Here is a 19,743-nt window from a genome sequence, read left to right as displayed (position 1 = left end):
AACAGAGAAAGCAATCTCATCTCTCAGAGTGGGGTTTAAAAGGAAGGGAAAGGAAAGGAGTGAGGAAAAGGATAGGGAGGAATTGCAAGAAGACAAACACTAGTTTCTACAAATCAAATCAATGGGGCTGGGAAGGTGGCTCAGTGGTAGAGTGTTTGCCTCACATGCCTAAGGCCCTGGGTTCAATTCCTCAGCACCACATAAACAGAAAAAGCCAGAATGGTGCTGTGGCTCAAGTGGTAGAGCGCTAGCCTTGAGCTGAAGAGCTGAGGGACAGCGCCCAGGCCCAGAGTTCAGGCACCAAGACCAGACCAAAAAAATGTATCAAGGGGACTGGAAAGGTGGCTCAGTGGTAGAACACTTGCCTTGCATGCCTGAGGCCCTGGGTTCAATTCCTCAGCACCACATAAGCAAAAAAAAAAACCCGGAAGTGGTGCTGTGGCTCAAGTGGTAGAGCACTAGCCTTGAGCTGAAGAGCTGAAGGACAGCGCCCAGGCCCAGAGTTCAGGCCCCACGACCGGACCCAAAAAAAAAAAAAAAAAAAGTAGTCCTCTGAATACTAGCCAGAGTAAATCCACATTGTAGCAAGCCACCAATTTACCTGTTCTGTATGCTAGACTACAGCAAAATAAAGCCAGTGTTGCCAAGTCTACCAGAATCCCTGACAGCAAGGACTGAACTCACACAAGCATAACTGGGTAACCAGTCCGATTGTCCAGTCTGGTTTTGTCTGTGCCTTAACTTGTATTCAGTTCTGTTCTGACTCTAGGTGGCAGTCTAAATACAGGTTTGCATTAAATCTGCTATAACCTTAATGCCATAAAAAATAGAAGCTTAGCGTGTTAATTATACAAAGGGACTAAAAAAAGGGTGATTGCAGTGTTTCACAATGCTTATTTCATAATGTAATCAGATCGGCCTCCTCTACTGTTTGTTCAACAGCATTCAGAGAGATTCCTTAAGCCACATATGTATAGATACAGGAAGTAACAGGCTGTTGGGAAATGGTGAGAGAAGAGAGCCAACAAGAAGTTATAGTTGGGCTGGGAAGGTGGCTCAGTGGTAGAGCGCTTGCCTTCCATGCGTGAGGCCCTGGGTTCAACTCCTCAGCACCACATAAGCAAAAAGAAAAAAGCCAGAAGTGGCACTGTGACTCAAGTGTTAGAGTGCTAGCTTTGAGCTGAAGAGCTGAGGGACAGCGCCCAGGCCCAGAGTTCAGGCCCCACGACTGGACCCCCCCCCCCAAAAAAAAGTTATAGTCGAAGTATTGTATATACATGTATCTAAGCAGAACAATGAAACTTGTCAAAATTGTCTTAAGAAAGGTACAGAGGGATGAGGGAGAATGATGAAGGGATGAAATTAATGAAATACTTAGTTATAAATGTGTATTTGAAAACATCACAATGAAACTCCCCCCATACAACTAACAGATACTACTAGAAATCTTTTTTTTTTTTTTTGTCGGTCATGGGGCTTGAACTCTAGGCCTGGGTGCTATCCCTGTGCTCTTCAGCTCAAGGCTAGCACTGTACCACTTGAGCCACAGCCCACAGCGCCACTTCGGGTTTTCTGGTGGTTTATTGGAGATAAAGAGTTTCATAGTCTTTCCTGTCCAGGCTGGCTTTGAACCCTGATCCTTAGATTTCAACCTCCTGAGTAACTAGAATTACAGGCATGAGCCACGGGCACCCAGTGGTAATAGAAATCTTAAAATTACAAAATACAGAAAATTGGAATGCCAGATTGGCAAATTAGGGTAAATGCAACCCACTGGTCTGTAAGTACCTCCTTAAAAATCCAAATACTCACACCAGGAGCCAGTGGCTCACCCCTATCTAGCTACTTCAAGGCTGAGATATGAGGATCAGGGTTTAAAGCCAGCCTGGGTAAGACAGTCCACGAGACTCTTATCTCCAATTTACCACCAAAAATCCAGAAGTGTAGTTGGGTCTCAAGTGGTAAACCACTAACCTTGAATAACAACAACAACAACAACAAAAAAGCTCAAGTCAGTGCTGGTGGCTCATGCCTATAATTCCAGCTACTCAAGAGAATTGCAGTTCAAAGCCAGCCGTAGCTCCAGTTAAGAACCAGAAAAACAAAAGCGACACTGTGGCTCAAAGTAGTAGAATGAGCTTTGAGCAAAAAAACTCAAGGACAGGGCCCAGGCCCTTAGTTCAAGCCCCATAACTGTCAAAAACATAAAAGACTCAGGAGAATGCAGATCCTGAGTTTAAGGCTCCAGGACTGGTGTGCGCACATGTGCACGCGTGTGCATGCATACACACACACATACTCACACACACAAAATTGAAGAAATCAATTCTACCATTCACATATTTAGGAATTCTTTGCTCAGTGTGATTATAAAGACAGAATTCTCAAGACCAACCAGAACCTTTGTGTATGTATGAACTACTTTCATTTCCAATGTATACTAAACTACTAATGAAATGTGAAACCTGTGTCATATTATCTGGACTGACTTACCATTATCTGACTTTATACTATTCTATTTCTTTGTGTGGAAGGTTTCAACTTATCTGGCAAGGTCAACCCATTTTTGCTGGGTTGCAACTGATTTTAAAAATATAGGAAAGCCAGGCTCTGGTGGCTCATCCCTATAATACTAGCTACTCAGAAGACAGATCTGAGGATTGAGTATCAAAGCTAACATGGGCAGCAAAATCAAGATTCTTATCTCCAATTAACCAGCAAAATGCCAGAAGTGAAGCTGTGGCTCAAGTGGTAGTACACTAGCCTTGAGCACAAAAGCTCAGGGACAGTGCCCAGGCCTTGAGTGCAAGCCCGAGGACAAGCACACATACAAATAATAATAGTAATAATTATAATAATAATAAATAAGCAAGCAAGCAAGAATATAGATATAGAAATTCTACTCCTAGGTGTATACCTAAGAGAACAAAAATCTATATGTGCATACTCATAGCAGTGATCTCTCAACCAAATATTGGCATATAAATGAACAAAATATACCCATGGAAAACAAATGAAGTAGTGATATAAGCAACAACATGAATAAACTTTAAAAACCTTATACTTCCTGAAAGAAGTCAGTCACAGAAGGCTATGATCCCAATGAAAAGACATATCCAAAATAAATATACAGACAGAAAAGACAGTTGAGTATCATGGGTATGGTTATGAGGGTTTGGGGACAATGATGATGTAAAAGGGGGAACATCCTTAGTCCACATTCCAGACATTTGACCAGAACATTCTTTAACCAACAAATCAAATTATTGAGTCAGTTCTTACCATCAAGTATTTCTTTTCCTCTTGGTCTTGGCACATTGAGATGGCATCCTGAGGTGGAATCATATTCCATAGCCCATCACTCCCCAAAATAATGTACTTGTGCTTCTGGGGGTCAAGAGTATGAACACTTGTGTCTGGTTCAGGGGATACCACAAACTCACCACTGAAGAAATCATAGCTCCACAAATCACCTGGGGGAATAGAAGAAAAGATATAAGAATTTCCAAGCTGGTAGTGTCACAACAATACACTAAAGGACGAATGTACATGTTCATTTTCATAGATGTAGACAAGCATTTGACAGTATTCAGAAGTCCATTCATAATTAAAAATATTTAGCAAATAACAAAAGGGAGGGGTTGGCAATGTGGCTTAAGTGGTACAGTGCTTGCCTAGCATGCATGAAGCCCTGGGTTTGATTCCTCAGTACCACATAAACAGAAAAAGCTGGAAGTAGAGCTGTGACTCAAGTGGTTGAGTTCTAGCCTTCAGCAAAAGCAGCTCAGGGACAGTGCCCAGACCCTGAGCTCAAGCCCCAGGACTGGCAAATAAATAAATAAATAAATAAATAAAATGGAACTCTCTTGAACTGATAAGAATATACATCAAAAATGTGTAGCAAGGGCTGGGAAGGTGGTTCAGTGTAGAGCGCTTGCCTTGCATGCTCAAGGCCCTGGGTTTGATTCCTCAGCACCATATAAGCAGGAAAAAAAAAGCTGGAAGTGGCGCTGTGGCTCAAGTAGTAGAGTGCTAGCCTTGAACTGAAGAGCTGAGGGACAGTGCCCAGGCCCAGAGTTAGGCCCCACAACCAGACCCAAAAAAAAAAAAGTGTAGCAAGCCAGGTGCTGGTGGCTCACACCTTTAATCCTAGCTATGCAAGAGGCTGGGTGCTGGTGGCTCACACCTTTAATCCTAGCTATGCAAGAGGCTGAGATCTGAGGATCGCAGTTCAAAGCCAGTCCAGGTAGGAAAAGTCCCTGAGACTCTTATCTCCAATAAACTACCAGAAAATTGGAAGTAGCATTGTAGCTCAAGTGGTAAGAGCACTCACCATGAGCTGAAGAGCTCAGGGATAGCACTCCAGGCCCAGAGTTTAAGCCCCACAACCAAAATAATAATAATAATAATAATAATACAGTAGTAGTAATAATAGTAGTAATAATGTATAGCAATCATTTATTTAAGTTTTTAAAATACTTCATTTAGGGCTGGATGTGTTAACTCACTCCCATAATTCCTACTGCTTGGGAAAAAGATAGGAGGATGGAGAAGCAAGATCCCCATCTTAATAACAGCTGGGAATGACATTGAAAGCCTGTCACTCCACCTACATGGGAAGCATAAATAGGAGAATCATGGTCAAGGACAGCCCAGGCAAAAATTTAAGATCCTGTTGGGTGCTGGTGGCTCACACCTGAAATCCTAGCTACTCAGGAGGCTGAGATCTGAGAATCACAGTTCAAAGCCAGCCCGGGCAAGAATGTCCAAGGGACTCTTACCTCCAATAAACCACTAGAAGACTGGAAGTGGCATTGTGGCTCAAGTGGTAGAGCGCTAGCCTTGAGCTGAAGAGCTCAAGGACAGCACCCAGGCCAGAGTTCAAGCCCCATGACCAACCAAAAAAAAAAAAAAAAAAACAACCTAAGATCCTATTTCAAAAATACCTAGAGGAAAAAGGCCTTGGGAATGTAGCTCAACTGGTAAAATGCCTGTTTTTAAGTCCAAATCTCTAAGTTCAAGCCCCAGTGCCATTACCAAAATATATATATTATTACTTTATAAAAATATTAAAATTAGTACACTAAAATTAATGTACATATATTTACATATAAACTCTAAAAAAGCAACAAAAAACTATGACTATTATTGATAATTCTCTTCTATTATGCCTTATAGTACACCTTTCTAGAACAAAACATAGAAATAAATAAGATAGATGGGAGGGCAGGGATGGTAGGAGAAAAACAAAAGAGGCAACAATGCTTAATAAGATATGTACTCATTACCTTGCTCGTGTAACTGTAACCCCTCTGGATATTTTCACAATAAAAAACTTATTAAAACAATTTTAAAAATTTTTTAAAGAAATAAATAAGATAGCAAGGCACCAGTGGCTCACACCTACAAGTCTAGCTACACAGGAGGCTGAGACCTAGAGAGAAAAGGGTTTGAAAGCTTGAGCAGAAAAGTACATAGATAAGTTGATGTTAGGTGAAATGAAGCCCAAGATAAGTATTCAAATGTTTTTTCTTTCATGCAATTGTTTCTAACATATTTTTAAGATGATTTCTTTGTTGCTTTGTATGTCCCTCCCCCACAGTATAACCCTGCTTTCACTGTATTTGATGTTGGTAAAATTTGTGCAAGGGAAGGGGAAAAAAACAAATCGTTTAAATAGGGATACAGGTAGACCCATTGCAACAATGAGATGTACAAGTCCTTATGTTGAAAAACGAGCTTTAGGGCTGGGAAGGTGGCTCAGTGGTAGAGCGCTTGCCTCGCATGTGTGAGGCCCTGGGTTCGATTCCTCAGCACCACATAAGCAAAAAAGAAAAAACCAGAAGTGGGGCTGTGGCTCAAGTGGACCAAAAAAAAAAAAAGAAAACGAGCTTTATAACTTTGACAGAGGGGGTGGGGGGAAATGGGAAGGAATAGGAAGGGGAAACAAAGGTGGAGGCAACAATGCTTGATAAGAAATGTACTCATTATCTTGCCCATGTAATTGTAACCCCTTTGTACAGTATTTTTACAATAAAAAAGAAAAGTACATAGGACCATATCTCCAAAACAACTAGCAAAAAGTTAGTATGGAGGGCTGGGAAGGTGGCTTAGTAGTAGAGTGCCTTGCATGCATAAGGCCTTGGGTTCGATTCCTCAGTACCACATAAACAGAAAAAGCCAGAAGTGGCGCTGTCGCTCAAGTGGTAGAGTGTTAGCCTTGAGGAAAAGAAGCTTAGGAACAGCGCCCAGGCCCTGAGTTCAAGCCCCAGGATCAGCAAAAAATTTTAGCACAGAGAGCCAGTGGAGCAAGGTAGTTCAAGGCCCTGAGTTCCAACCACATTACGTCTACAAAATGAAAGAATTTTATTCACTCATTCATCCATTTATTCGTTAAGTGAACTGGGAAGAAGAAAAGTAAGTTACCATTATTTTCCTATGATTTCATTTCTACATGGGAAAAAAAAGTACATGCCTGTGAATCCCAGCACTGAGGGGACTGAGATAGAAGATTGTGAATTTAAGGCCAGCCTGAACCTATACAGGGAAGGGGAAAGGGGAAAGGGGAGAAGGAGAGAAGGAGAGAAGGGGGGAAGGGGAAGGGAGGAAGGAAGTGAGTCTCAAACTTCCAAAAACAATTGTTCTTTGCATTTTTTTTGAGGGGGGGGAGGGGAGTTGTGAGTCTTGAACTCAGGGCTTCAACACTATCTCTGAGCTTTTTCACTCAAGACTCCTGCTCTAACACTGTGAGCCACAGCACCACTTCCGGTTTCCAGGTAGTTAATTGGAGATAAGAGTCTCAGGGACTTTCCCTGCCCAGGATGGCTTCAAACCGTGATCCTTAGATCTCAGCCTCCAGAGTAGTTAGGATTATAGTCGTGAGCCACTGGTACCTGGCTTTATTTATTTTTGCCAATCCTGTGTCTGGGCGCTGTCCCTGAGCCTCTCTGTGCTCAGGCTAGCACTCTACCACTTGAACCACAGCTCTACTTCCGGCTTTTTTGGTTTATGTGGTAGAGGAATCGAATCTAGGGCTTCATGCATGTTGACAAGCACTCTACCACTAAGCTACATTCCCAGCCCAGAACTACTATTCTTATCCTCTACAAATATGTATAATAATATGTGTATAATAATGTGTATAATATATATACATATACACACACTGCTTTACTAAAACCATCCTTTCAAGTTTACAGTGACTGCTCTTATACTATACTTATCTATAGTTAAAAAAATATTTTAATTAAAGGTGAGGTTGGGCCAGAAGCCAATGGCTCATGTCTGTAATTCTAGCTACTCAAGAGGCTGAAATCTGAGAATCACAGTTCAAAGCCAGCCTAGGCAGGAAGTCTATGAGATTAGTGATTAATCTCCAATTAACCAGCAAAAAGCCAAAGATATAGGCAGGATCAAGTGGTAGAGAGTTAGCCATGTGCAAAAAAACTCAGGGACAGCACCAGACTGAGTTAAAGCCCCAAGACTGGCACAAAAAAAAAAATTAAAAGTAACAATTTATTAATGAATATTCAGGTTCTTACAGGGATTCCAAGAGGTGTAACAGTTCAACAGCTAGAAACAAATGTTTTTAAAGGATAGAGTATGCTTGTAATTATGAACTTCTAATTCTGGGTTCTACATAGCCACAACCTCCTTGTATCTTTTTTTTTTTTTTGTCGGTCGTGGGGCTTGAACTCTGGGCCTGGGCGCTGTCCCTCAGCTCTTCAGCTCAAGGCGAGCGCTCTACCACTTGAGCTACAGCGCCACTTCCGGTTTTCTGGTGGTTTATTGGAGATAGGAGTCTCACAGTCTCTCCTGCCCGGGCTGGCTTTGAACCGCGATTCTCAGATCTCAGCCTCCTGAGTAGCTAGGATTACAGGCGTGAGCCACCAGCGCCCGGCTCAACCTCCTTGTATCTTGCCTAAGGGACTAGAATATGTATTCAACTTTACTTGCTTTTTCTTTTTTTTTTTTTGTCAGTCATGGGGCTTGAACTCTGGGCCTGAACACTGTCCCTCAGCTCTTCAGCTCAAGGCTAGCGTTCTACCACTTGAGCCACTATGCCACTTCCACTTTTTCTTATAGTCTTTTATGCTGGCATCAAGCTTGTCAAGTACATGTTGGCAGACTTCCTAACCTCTTTCAGTCCTGTCTGGAATGGCTCAACAGCTTGAAGAACACCTTAAGACTGAATGCATACATTAATTTTGCTCTCTGAAGGATGGATTGTAGAATACAACAAAACTCTACTTGTGGGTTCTTCATGAGCACGTAGACAATTTCTTAGGGTATGCTCTTCCTCATGCAATATAAATGTCAGACATCTGTTCTAGCCTCCAGGACTATTTCCAGGACTCTTGCCATCAGTCTGAAGATACTTTTCTCTCCAGCTCTTGGTTCTCTTCTATCTTGGGGGTGGTTTCTGGGATCATGATCTGGTACTCATGAAAAGGAGGCTCTGCCTCATATCCCAAAACATGCAGGAGAAGCCTACAGCCAAATCTTGTGCATACTTTGTTATATCTAAGTATTTTACGTTTCTTACAAATGACACATAAATTTCATTTTGAATTGTTCATCTCTAATACATAAAAATTAGATTGTGTATGTTGATTTATATGATATGGTCTTAACTGAATTCACTTATTAATTCCAGTAGCTGCTTTAAATATTTTTTGGTCACAGTTTTAAGACAGCATCTTGCTATATATAGCCCAGGTTAGGAGTTCAAGCACCTGCCACCATGATCAGCTCTTTCAGATTTTTCTAACCTCACCTCTAAATACTATCTTGTAAGCATTTGGATATTCTTTTTTTTTTTTTTTTTTGTCAGTTGTGGGGCCTGAACTCTGGGCCTGGGCGCTGTCCCTCAGCTCTTCAGCTCAAGGCTAGCACTCACCACTTGAGCCACAGCTCCACTACTGGCTTTTTCTGCTTATGTGGTGCTGAGGAATCGAACCCAGGGCCTCATGCATGCAAGGCAAGCACTCTACCACTGAGCCACCTTCCCAGCCCCTGGATAGTCTTGTATATAACCACATTCAAGAAAATTTTCTGGTTCTTAAGTAATATTCTTGACCCAAGAAAGTGCTCTACCACTAAGCCCAACATTTTGGCTCTACTCAACCCTAATAATTACTTATTTTGCAGTACTGAGATTTGATCTCATGGCCTACTTGCTAGGCAAGTACTCTACACCACTTGAGTCATGCATCCAGCCCTTAATATCATTATTTTTAGCATCCAAAATATATTCAAAATTCGTTCAATGCATTTAGTTGTCATGTTTGTTGTTGTTGTTTTGGCCGGTTGTAGGGCTTGAATGCAGGGCCTGAACAGTCCCTAAGCTGTTTCACTCAAAGCTAGTGCTCTACCATTCTGAGCCACAGCTCCACTTCAGTTTTCTGGTAGTTAACTGGCCATAAGAGTCTCATGGACTTTCCTGGCTGGGCTAGCATTGAACGGTGATGCTCAAATCTCAGCCTCCAGAGTGGCTGGGATTACAGGTGTGAGCCACCAACCCCCAGCTCTGTCATATTTTTAACTCAGAACAGTCACTTGGGCTTTTTGTTTTTATCTTTCCCAGAACTGTCAATTGTGGGGGCTGGGAAGGTGGGGTCAGTGGTAGAGCACTCGCCTTGCATGCATGAGGCCCTGGGTTCGATTCCTCAGCACCACATAAGAAAAAAGAAAAAAGCTGGAAGTGGCGCTGTGGCTCAAGTGGTAGAGCGCTAGTTTGAGCTGAAGAGCTGAGGGACAGCGCCCAGGCCCAGAGTTCAGGCCCCACAACCAGACCCAAAAAAAAAACGTAGGACTGTCAATTGTGAAAAGTTCACGCCCATTGTTTCATGGATGATCTTTACGTTGACATTTATGCTTTTTGGGGGAGGAGAAACGTTCAGTGCTGAGAATTGAACCCAAGACCTCATACACGCTCAGGCAGTACTTCTTTTTTTTTTTTTTTTTTGGGTCCAGTCAAGGGCCTGAATTCTGGGCCTGAGCGCTGTCCCTCAGCTCTTCAGCTCAAGGCTGGTTATGTGGTGCTGAGGAATCAAACCCAGGGCCTCATGCATGCAAGGCAAACGCTCTACCACTGAGCCACCTTCCCAGCCCCGTCAGGCAGTACTTCTATCATTAAACTGCACTCTCAGTCCCTGACTTTTAATTTGGATTTATCTAATAGTTTCCTCATGTTCTCATGAGGAAGGGTTCATGCTCAGGTTAAATTTTTTTTGTTTGTTTTTAGAGTATTACATTGTTAAAACCATATCCCTCTCAGTTTATGACTTAAGAAAGGGCTGTGTGCTATTAATAGCAATGCCAAGTTTGGTCATTTGGTTAAAGTGCTGTCTAATGACACTATAAAGATGCCTTTGTCCTAGTTATGTTTGTTTCAATGCTAGGAATCAAATAAAGGGCCTCACACTTGTTGGGCAAGTGGTCCACCACTGACCTATAGCCCCAGACCCTGTTTTTTTCCTTTTTGTAATTGATTATTTATGAAGCTGTGGAGTGACAACTCAGGAATATAAATATACTATATTTTAGTATTCATTGAAAATCCTTGATTATCCTGTCTTCTATTTCTTTACAGTGTTTCTTTAAACAGTATGGACATACAGATTATTTTTTATATATTTTATGGAAGCAGTATGAAGGTTCCTCAAAAGACTACACATAGAGCTGCCCTATGACCCAACAATCCCACTTTGGGGTATTTACCCAAATGATCACAAACAAGGCCATACTAAAGCTACCAGCACCCTGCATTCACCATAGCTAAGACATGAAACCAACACAGATGCCCCTCAGTAGATGAATGGATCAAGAAAATGTGGTTTATATACAATGGAATTCTATGCCTCCATCAGAGAGAATGACACCACCCCACCCCATTTGGAAAGACTTGGAAAAAATTATATTAAGTGAAGTAAGCCAGGCCCAAAGAAACATAGGTCCCATGGTTTCCCTTATTTGCAATAGCTAGTATATGTCTAGGACAAGCAGAAAGGTTAAAAGCTATGAACATATGACCAGATAAGATGATGGTAAGCCAAATGAACCCCAACATAGGGACACAGAGATTTTATCTTTCTTGCTGTTGTTATTAGTGTACTTAAAATATACTATGTGATTTTTTTTGTTTCTTTTATATGTTCTTCGCGCCACCCCCCCCCCCCACCCCCCCACCCCCGCCAATGGTATAACCCTATTTTCACTGTATTTGATTCTGGTGCCCTGCATCTTGTATATACATTTTTCTAATTTGGGGAGGGGAAGGAAAATAACAAAATGCTAAAATAAGGATACAGGTCGACCCATTGTGGCAGTGAGATGTACAAGACACTATGTTGAAAATGAACTTTACAATTTGTGGGAGGCAGGGAGGAGTTGGGGAGGTGAGGCGGGAAGAAAAAGTAGGGGAAAAACAAAGGAGGGGTAACAATGCTCAGTAGGAAATGTACTCATTACCTTACTCATGTAACTGTAACCCCTCTGTACAGTATCATTACAATAAAAAAATAAGTATTTAGTACAAATGTATTTTTAACTTGCTCCTATTATAACTTGTCCTGATAGTCAAGCTGTTTTAAATATATTTGTAAAAGTCCCAAGGAGGGCTGGGAAGGTGGCTCAGTGGTAGAGCACTTGCGTTACATGCCTGAGGCCCTGGGTTCGATCCCTCAGCACCACATAAGCAAAAAGGCCCAGAGTTCAGGCCCCATGACCGGACCCCACCCCCCCAAAAGAAACAAAACAAAACAAAAAAGTCCCAAGGATCTGAACTTTTAACAAATTCACCAGATAATTTTTATTCATAGCTAATTCCCTTGTCTTACATATTCAAGAAATCTACGTAGCTTTATCAAATACCTAGTAAGGATCAGAACTGAGCACTGGCGTAGGGTTTGTTCACCAAAATAAAATCAGTCAGTTCTGTAGGTCCTGAAAGAAGGAAAGTCCCTGACATTAGCAGAGCTGGTTGGTTGCTAGCTGGATAATTTCCTGTTTGATCTGCAGAGGGAGCTGAAGGGACACCAAAGGAAAATAAGCCCTTCCCCAGGTTCAAGTGCATTCTTCTCAACCTGCTCCTGTGGCAGTTTATGGGATACTCAGCAAACTTCAGCACCATCCTCATACCCCTATACTCTGGCTGGCCTCCCATGGAGAGCTTCCTTAGAAATTTGCCTTCTAATCAGAAATTACAGTGGTAGCTTAAGTGATAAAGCATCTTACACTTTAACCTTTTCCTTTGGAACAGAAAAGCCAAGTGAGAGGCCCTGAATTAAAGCCTCACAGCATAAGCACACGCTCACATGCACACACACACACACACACACAATTAAAACTGCAATGAAAATCATTGTGTGTATGTGTACACATGCTCACATGTATGTGCTGGTACTAAGGGTTAAACTCAGAGCCTGTATGCTATCCCTTAGCTTTTTCACTCAAGGTAGATGGATGCTCTACCACTTGATCCAGAGCTCCATTTCCAGCTTTTTGATGGTTTATATATAAACTTGTTTGGAGCTGGGAGCATGACTCAGTGGTAATACACTTATCTGGAATGTGTGACACCTTGGGTTCAATCTCTAGCACTGCAAAAAGAAAAGAAAGGAACTGTGCTCAATGGCTAAATGGTTTCTTTTTTAGTATATGTGTAGTGGCTAGGCTAGTGATCTACCATTGAGCCATATCCCTACCTAGACTATATCATTTGGGGGTTGTTGTTGTTGTTGTTGTTTCTATTGAGACAGGGTCTCACTAAACAACTCAAGCTATTCTGGAAATAGAAATCCTATCTCAGCCTATGGAGTACTGGAATTACAAGTGTAAACCACCATACTTAATTCTCCCAACCAATTTCTCATTTCCCATTTGCTTATCATCTATTCAAACACACATGCACAGTTATAAAATCTTAATAAAGAACTGCATGTAGGGGCTGGGAAGGTGGCTCAGTGGTAGAGTGCTTGTCTTTCATACATGAGGCCCTGGGTTCAATTCCTCAGCACCACATAAGCAGAAAAAGCCCAAAGTGGCTCTGTGGCTTAAGTGGTAGAGTGCTACCCTTGAGCTGAAGAGTTGAAGGACAGCACCCAGGCCCAGGACCCACGATCAGCAAAAAAAAAAAAAAAAGAACTGCATGTATTTGATTAAAAACAGTAAGACAATGCATGGTAGAAAGAACAATTATTTATATATCTATTGCTGAGGAACAAAACCAAGGCCTCATGCACTCACGCACGCTAGGCAAGGCACTGTATCACTGAATTAAACCTCTAGCTCAAGAATAATTTTTTTTTTTTTTCCGGTCGTGGGGCTTGAACACTGGGCCTGGGTGCTTGTCCCTGCGCTCTTCAGCTCAAGGTGAGCACTCTACCGCTTGAGCCACAGCGCCACTTCCGGTTTTCTAGTGGTTTATTGGAGATAAGAGTCTCTTGGACTTTCCTGCCCGGGCTGGCTTTGAACCATGATCTCAGATCTCAGCCTCCTGAGTAGCTAGGATTACAGGCATAAGCCATCAGTGCCTGGCTCAAGAATAATTTTTGTTGTTGTTTGTGTTGTATTGGTCCAGGGCTTGAACTCAGACCTTAGATGCTGTTCTTGAGATTTTTATGCTTAAGGCTAGCACTCCACTACTTGAACTTCAACTCTATTTTTGGAGTTTTTTTTGTTTGTTTTTGGTTTTTGGGGTTTTTTGTGGTGCTTAATTGGAGATGAAAGTCTCACAGGCTTTCCTGTCCAGGCTGGCTTTCAAACCACAATCTTCAGAGCTCAGCCCCCTGAGTAGCTAGGATTACAAGCATGAGCCACCAGATCCCAGCAGATATTACTCTTTATCTTAAAATACCCTATAGTGACGCCAGGAACCAGTGGCTCAAGCCACTGAGATAACCTATGTCTACCTCATCAACTCCAGCCTGTTAACAATTCCTAGCATATGTCAATCTCTTTCCAACATCAGAATCCATGCCTTGAATATTCATACACAGGCTCTTCAGAAAATTACCCCTTCTCAGCCTTCAAACCTCAGGTAAAGCTGGGCGCCAGTGGCTCACGCCTGTAATCCTAGCAACACAGGAGGCTGATATCTAAGGATCCCTAGCCCAGGCAGGAAAATCCCGGTGAGACTCATCTCCAATTAACTACCAAAAGACCACAAGTGGCGCTGTGGGTCAAGTGGTAGAGCACTAGCCTTGAGCTGAAGAGCTGAGGGACAGCGCCCAGGCCCAGAGTTCAAGCCTCACGACTGACGAAGAAAAAAAAAAAAAAAAAAGACCAGGTAAAATAACATTTTCTAGGGGCTGGGAAGGTGGCTTAGTGGTAGAGTGCTTGCCTTGCATGCATGAGGCACTGGGTTCAATTCATCAGCACCACATAAGCAGAAAAAGCTGGAAATGGCGCTGTGGCTCAAGTGGAAGAGTGATAGCCTTGAGCTGAAGAGGTAGCTGAGGGACAGCGCCCAGGCCCAGAGTTCAGGCCCACGACTGACCAAAAAAAAAATAATAATAATATTTTCTAGCTGGGCACTGGTGGCTCACACCTGTAATCCTAGCTACAATGGAGGCTGAGATCTGAGAATCACAGTTCAAAGCCAGCCTGGGTAGGAAAGGCTGTGAAACTCATCTCCAATAAACCGCCAGAAAACTAGAAGTGGTGTTGGGGCTCAAGTGGTAGAGCTCTTGCCTTGAGCTGAAGAGCAGCGCTCAGGCTTAGAGTTCAAGCCACATGACCAACAAGAAAGACAGAAAGAAAGGAAGGAAGGAAGGAAGGAAGGAAGGAAGGAAGGAAGGAAAGGAGGGAGGGAGGGAGGGAGGGAGGGAAGGAGGGAAATTTTCTGAAAGTAGTATTTGTATCACCCTATCTAAAATTTCTCTCATAAATTATTCCTTATCATAGAACCTTGTTTGTTCTTATAGTCTGCATTTCACCAAATGTTTAAGTCCTACTTACCAAGAGCTCTTGCTACTGCGAGAAAAGGAATCTGGTCAATAACTGTGCTCCTTCTAACAGGTCCGTTGTGAGTAAGCCGAGGTCTTTTCCAAACTACACGATTCACCCCAGACTTGTTCATTACACTAAAAAATAAAAAAATTTTCATGAATGATTTAAATGGTTAAAACATAATAATTAGAATTTACATAAATAGCCTAAATGATTAAAATTTAACAATTAAGATAACTTGATGTATTAAGTAAGATTATATTATCATAAAATACCTGTTTCAGATACAAAGAAGTGTAAGTTTTTTTACAGAAAAGACAAAATAAGATATTATATGAGGAGAATGTGGAAATGATTGAAGGCTGACCTTAACTAAATAAAAATAGTATGCAGAAAAAGAATAGATACCATGCTATAGAAAAAAGCTAGATGACCATGGTAATTAGAAACAACAAAAAGGAGCTTCTGTAGATGCAAAGAGCTGAGAAAGTGGCTCAGAGGGGCTGGGAAGGTGGCTCAGTGGTAGAGCGCTTGCCTTGCATGCATGAGGCCCTGGGTTTGATTCCTCAAAACCACATAAGCAGAAAAAGCTGGAAGTGGCACTGTGGCTCAAGTGGTAGAGCACTAGCCTTGAGCTGAAGAGCTGAGGGACAGTGCCCAGGCCCAGAGTTCAGGCCCCACGACTGGCAAAAAATAATAATAATAATTAAAGAATCGAACCCAGGGCCTCATGCATGTAAGGCAAGCACTCTACCACTAAGCCACCTTCCCAGCCCCCTCCAAATTTCTTTTGATATCCTTTGGTGAATTAAAGCTGTACTGATGCTTTAATTGGAGATTGTGCAATGTCCAGGTACATCAAAATCCAATTATTAACATGATGGTAATTGTTCTTACAACTTGGTAGTGAAAGTCAATGAAGACAAAACAAATGATATACTGTCAATATGAACTCAAAAATACTATTAATGCAATTATCACTTAAAAATATCAGCCAGGCACCAGTGGCTCATGCCTGTAATCCTAACTACTCAGGAGGCTGAGATCTGAGGGTCACAGTTCAGAGCCAGCCCAGGCAAGAAAGACCGTGAGATTCTTATCTCCAATTAACCACCAGAAAACCAGAAGTGTCACTGTGGCTCAAGTGATAGAGTGCTAGCCTTGAACTGAAGAGCTCAGGGACAGCACCCAGGCCCAGAGTTCAAGCCCCATGACTGACAAAAAAATAAAAAAGGTATCAGCACAACTTATACATTTGTTTGGTATTATTTTTATGATTTGGAATAAAAGACATTTTATGTCTAAAAAAGAGAGGTGAGACTAGACTTTGGAAAACAAATCAGCTATACAGTCATAAGTAAGAAAACCCACCTGGAAATTTACCATAGGAACAACCAAAACCTGTAATTAGTAAAACATTCAAAATACACTTTCAAAATATAATAGTTTCTGAATTGTGCCTTGCATAACTGAAATGGATTTAAAAAAAAAGACATTTCAATCTAAAGAAAATCTCTGTCCATAGAAATTTAAAATGTTCTTCTGAAGGCTAGAAAAAGTTGGGACATAAAGCATTTCTAAGAAATAATACTGGGGCTGGGAATGTGGCTTAGTGGTAGAGTGCTTGCTTTGCATGCATGAAGTCCTAGGTTTGATTCCTCAGTACCATATAAGCAGAAAAAGCCAGAAGTGGTGCTGTGGCTCAAGTGGTAGAGGCTAGCTTTGATCAAAAGCTCAGGAGCAGGGAGCTGGTGGTTCACGCCTGTAATCCTAGCTACTCAGGAGGCTGAGGTCTGAGGATCACGGTTCAAAGCCAGCCCGGGCAGGAAAGACCGTGAGACTCCTCAATAAACCACCAGAAAACCAAGTTGTGCAGTGGCTCAAGTGGCAGAGTGCTCACCTTGAGCTGAAGACCTGAGGGACAGTGCCCAGGCCCAGAGTTCAAGCCCCATGACTGACAAAAAAAGAAAAAAAAAAAGCAGCAGCTGCTCAGGGATAGTGCCCAAGCCCTGAATTCAAGCCCCAGGAGTAGCAAAAAAGAAGGTAGGGAAGGGGAGGGGAGGGGAGGAAAAAGGGAAAAGGGAAAAGGGGGAAGGGGGAGGGGGAAAGGAAGGGGGAAAAGCTGGATGCTGGATGTCTGTAATACAAGCTACTTGGTTTGAAGCCAGCCCAGGGACCAAAAAGCCACAAGTAGAGACATAGCTGGAGTGCCACCCTTGAGCAAAAAAGCTGAATGAGAACTGGAGGCACAGAATGCAAGTCCCAGTATGCTCGTATATTTTTCTCTTCTCTCTCTCTGCCTCAGTATACTCATATTTATTCATTCATTCTTTCTCCTCTCTCTCTCATTCACTCATACACACACAGACAGACACACAGACACATACACATATACACATACATACACATACACACACAGACACACACACACACACATCTATAGGCGATATGCAAACTAGTTGAAATCATTCACTGGGCACCAGGGATTGAATCCAGGACCTCAAGCAGGTTAGTTATGTACTCTACCACCCAAGTAAACTCTTTAGGCCAATACATAGAGACTTCTTTTCAGTTTAGGGATGAAGGATTGTTTTGATTTGTTTTGTGGTGCTGTGGTTTGAACTAAAGACTTCATGCATACTAGGCAGGAACTATACACACCCCTAGTCATTTTAGTTATTTTTCAGAATAGGATCTCACATTTTTGTCCCAGTTGGCCTAGAACTTCAATTCTAACCAAGCCCTCTCTCATAGTTAGACCCATAGGCATAAAACATCACATCCAGCTTACTGGTTGAGGTGAGATTTCACTGACTTTTTTCCTTGGCTGGCCTCAAACCATAATGCTCCTGATCTCTGCCTCCCAAGCAGGTAAGATTGCAGAAGTGAATCACCTTCTTGTCAGTTAATTTTCTAATCATTAGTAAGTAATATGACACCTTGGCATATATTTATATCACTTTCTTAACAGCTTATTGACTTTGAGTGGCTTGGCTCTATCGCTCTAAACCTGATGAATATTAAATATTTCTGCACTGAAAGTCACCAGGCTTCAAGATAAAGAAAACTGAAGACAGGGACTGGGAAGGTGGCTCAGTGGTAGAGCGTTTGCCTTGCATGCATGAGCCCCTGGGTTCGATTCCTCAGCACCACATAAGCAAAAAGAAAAAAGCCAGAAGTGGTGCTGTGGCTCAAGTGGTAGAGCGCTAGCTTTGAGCTGAAGAGCTGAGGGACAGTGCCCAGGCCCAGAGTTCAGGCCCCACAACCAGATCTAAAGAATAAAAATAGAAAAAAAAAAAGAAAACTGAAGATAGCTGAAATACAATGTCATTATGATACATCCTACACTTAAGGAGCACCTACAGAATTTGCCTCTATGACTTTTCCACCTCAGTTCAGAGTTTGAAGGAATGAAGATGCTAGGAGAAAAACAAAATAAAAGTCCTAAAGAAGGATTTGGCTTATAAATAAGAAAAGACTAATCGTCCTCTGAGCCAGGAAAAACATGAACTAAACAAGTAAAAAGCTTCAATATTCTTTCTAAAATAGAAGACAAGTTTATCTAAAGAGGGCAGGCCAAGAACAGTTGCCTAGCATATATATAGCAAGGCACTAGGTTTGAGAAATACCACCACAAAGTCAATACAAATAAACAATCAAATAAAAAAATAAAAATAAATAAAAAATAAACAATCAAATAAATGCCAGGTGATTTGCAATGACAGAAATGCTTGTTTTGTACTGTCCACAGTAGCCACTAGCCAGTTTAGCCAGTAAGCATTTAAATGTGACTAGGATAATGAGGAACAGATTGTAAATTCAATTTTTATCTATTTAAATATAAGTAGTCATATGTGCCTAGTAGTACTTAGAATATTGAAGTATGCAATAAAGGAATGAAACAAGTACATAACTAGAAAATGTAGCTGTTAACACAGAGCAGAAAGTCACTCGTTTACCCCACTAGTTTAATTCTAAGTTCTTGAAAGCCAACATCTAAGTCATAACAAGAGTTACAGTGTCAAAGGCATTTTATGATATACTGTGCTTTCTTCAATGCTGACTGTAAAAAAAAAAAAAGAGAGAGAAAAGTGACTTTCCCGTCCATGAAAATCCATGAAACATAAGAATTATGATGAGAAGGTCTGCCAACATCCTGCCTTCAAACTACCTTAAAATCCTATTATTCTTTCTTAACCCTTCACTCTAAAAGACTTAATATTGGGGCTGGGAAGGTGGCTCAATGGTAGAGCGCTTGCCTTGCATGCATGAGGCCCTGGGTTCGATTGCTCAGCACCACATAAGCAAAAAGAAAAAAGCCGGAAGTGGTGCGTGCTGTGGCTCAAGTGGTAGAGCGCTAGCCTTGAGCTGAAGAGCTGAGGGACAGCGCCCAGGCCCAGAGTTCAGGCCCATGACCGGACCAAAATAAATAAATAAATAAGTAAATAAATGACTTAATATTAACTAATTAAAGTAGCTGCTTCCAATAAAACTATACTAGGAACTCTCTCTTGTTATTTAATATTCAAAGACATTATAGTTTCTATGTTTCTAAGGAGCAAAAAGACAATGGTGCTGGTTAAACATGTAAGTTTTAAATCCAGTGTCAAAAAAACAAAGCACTGTTACAAAAGATGCTGCTTTCACTGCACTCCCTTCTGTTGTCCTATATGATTAAAAGGCATATAAAAAGCAACAGCCTGACATGCAGGGAGCTGACTGAGCAGCAACAGAAGGCTGGAAAAACAGAATGCTGGCCAATTGCCTAGGTTGGAGACAGAGGGAATAGAG

The 19,743-nt window shown here is 41.7% G+C and overlaps 1 protein-coding gene across 1 annotated transcript in view; it reads right to left on the bottom strand.

Moving 5' to 3' along the window:
- Ppm1d (protein phosphatase, Mg2+/Mn2+ dependent 1D) overlaps positions 1-19,743 on the bottom strand; it is a 45,066-nt gene that overhangs the window by 13,013 nt on the left and 12,310 nt on the right. The window contains exons 3-4 of the mRNA XM_042693872.1: positions 14,962-15,086; positions 3,283-3,473 (exon numbers count right to left, since the gene is read on the bottom strand). Coding sequence (XP_042549806.1) covers positions 3,283-3,473; positions 14,962-15,086 — 316 coding nt within the window. The remainder of the gene's footprint in view (positions 1-3,282; positions 3,474-14,961; positions 15,087-19,743) is intronic.

Source organism: Dipodomys spectabilis, unplaced genomic scaffold, assembly GCF_019054845.1.
Source record: "Dipodomys spectabilis isolate Male_0828 unplaced genomic scaffold, ASM1905484v1 ptg000004l, whole genome shotgun sequence".
In the NCBI taxonomy this organism is placed as follows: domain Eukaryota; kingdom Metazoa; phylum Chordata; class Mammalia; order Rodentia; family Heteromyidae; genus Dipodomys; species Dipodomys spectabilis.
This window is presented reverse-complemented; position numbering and strand designations above follow the sequence as displayed.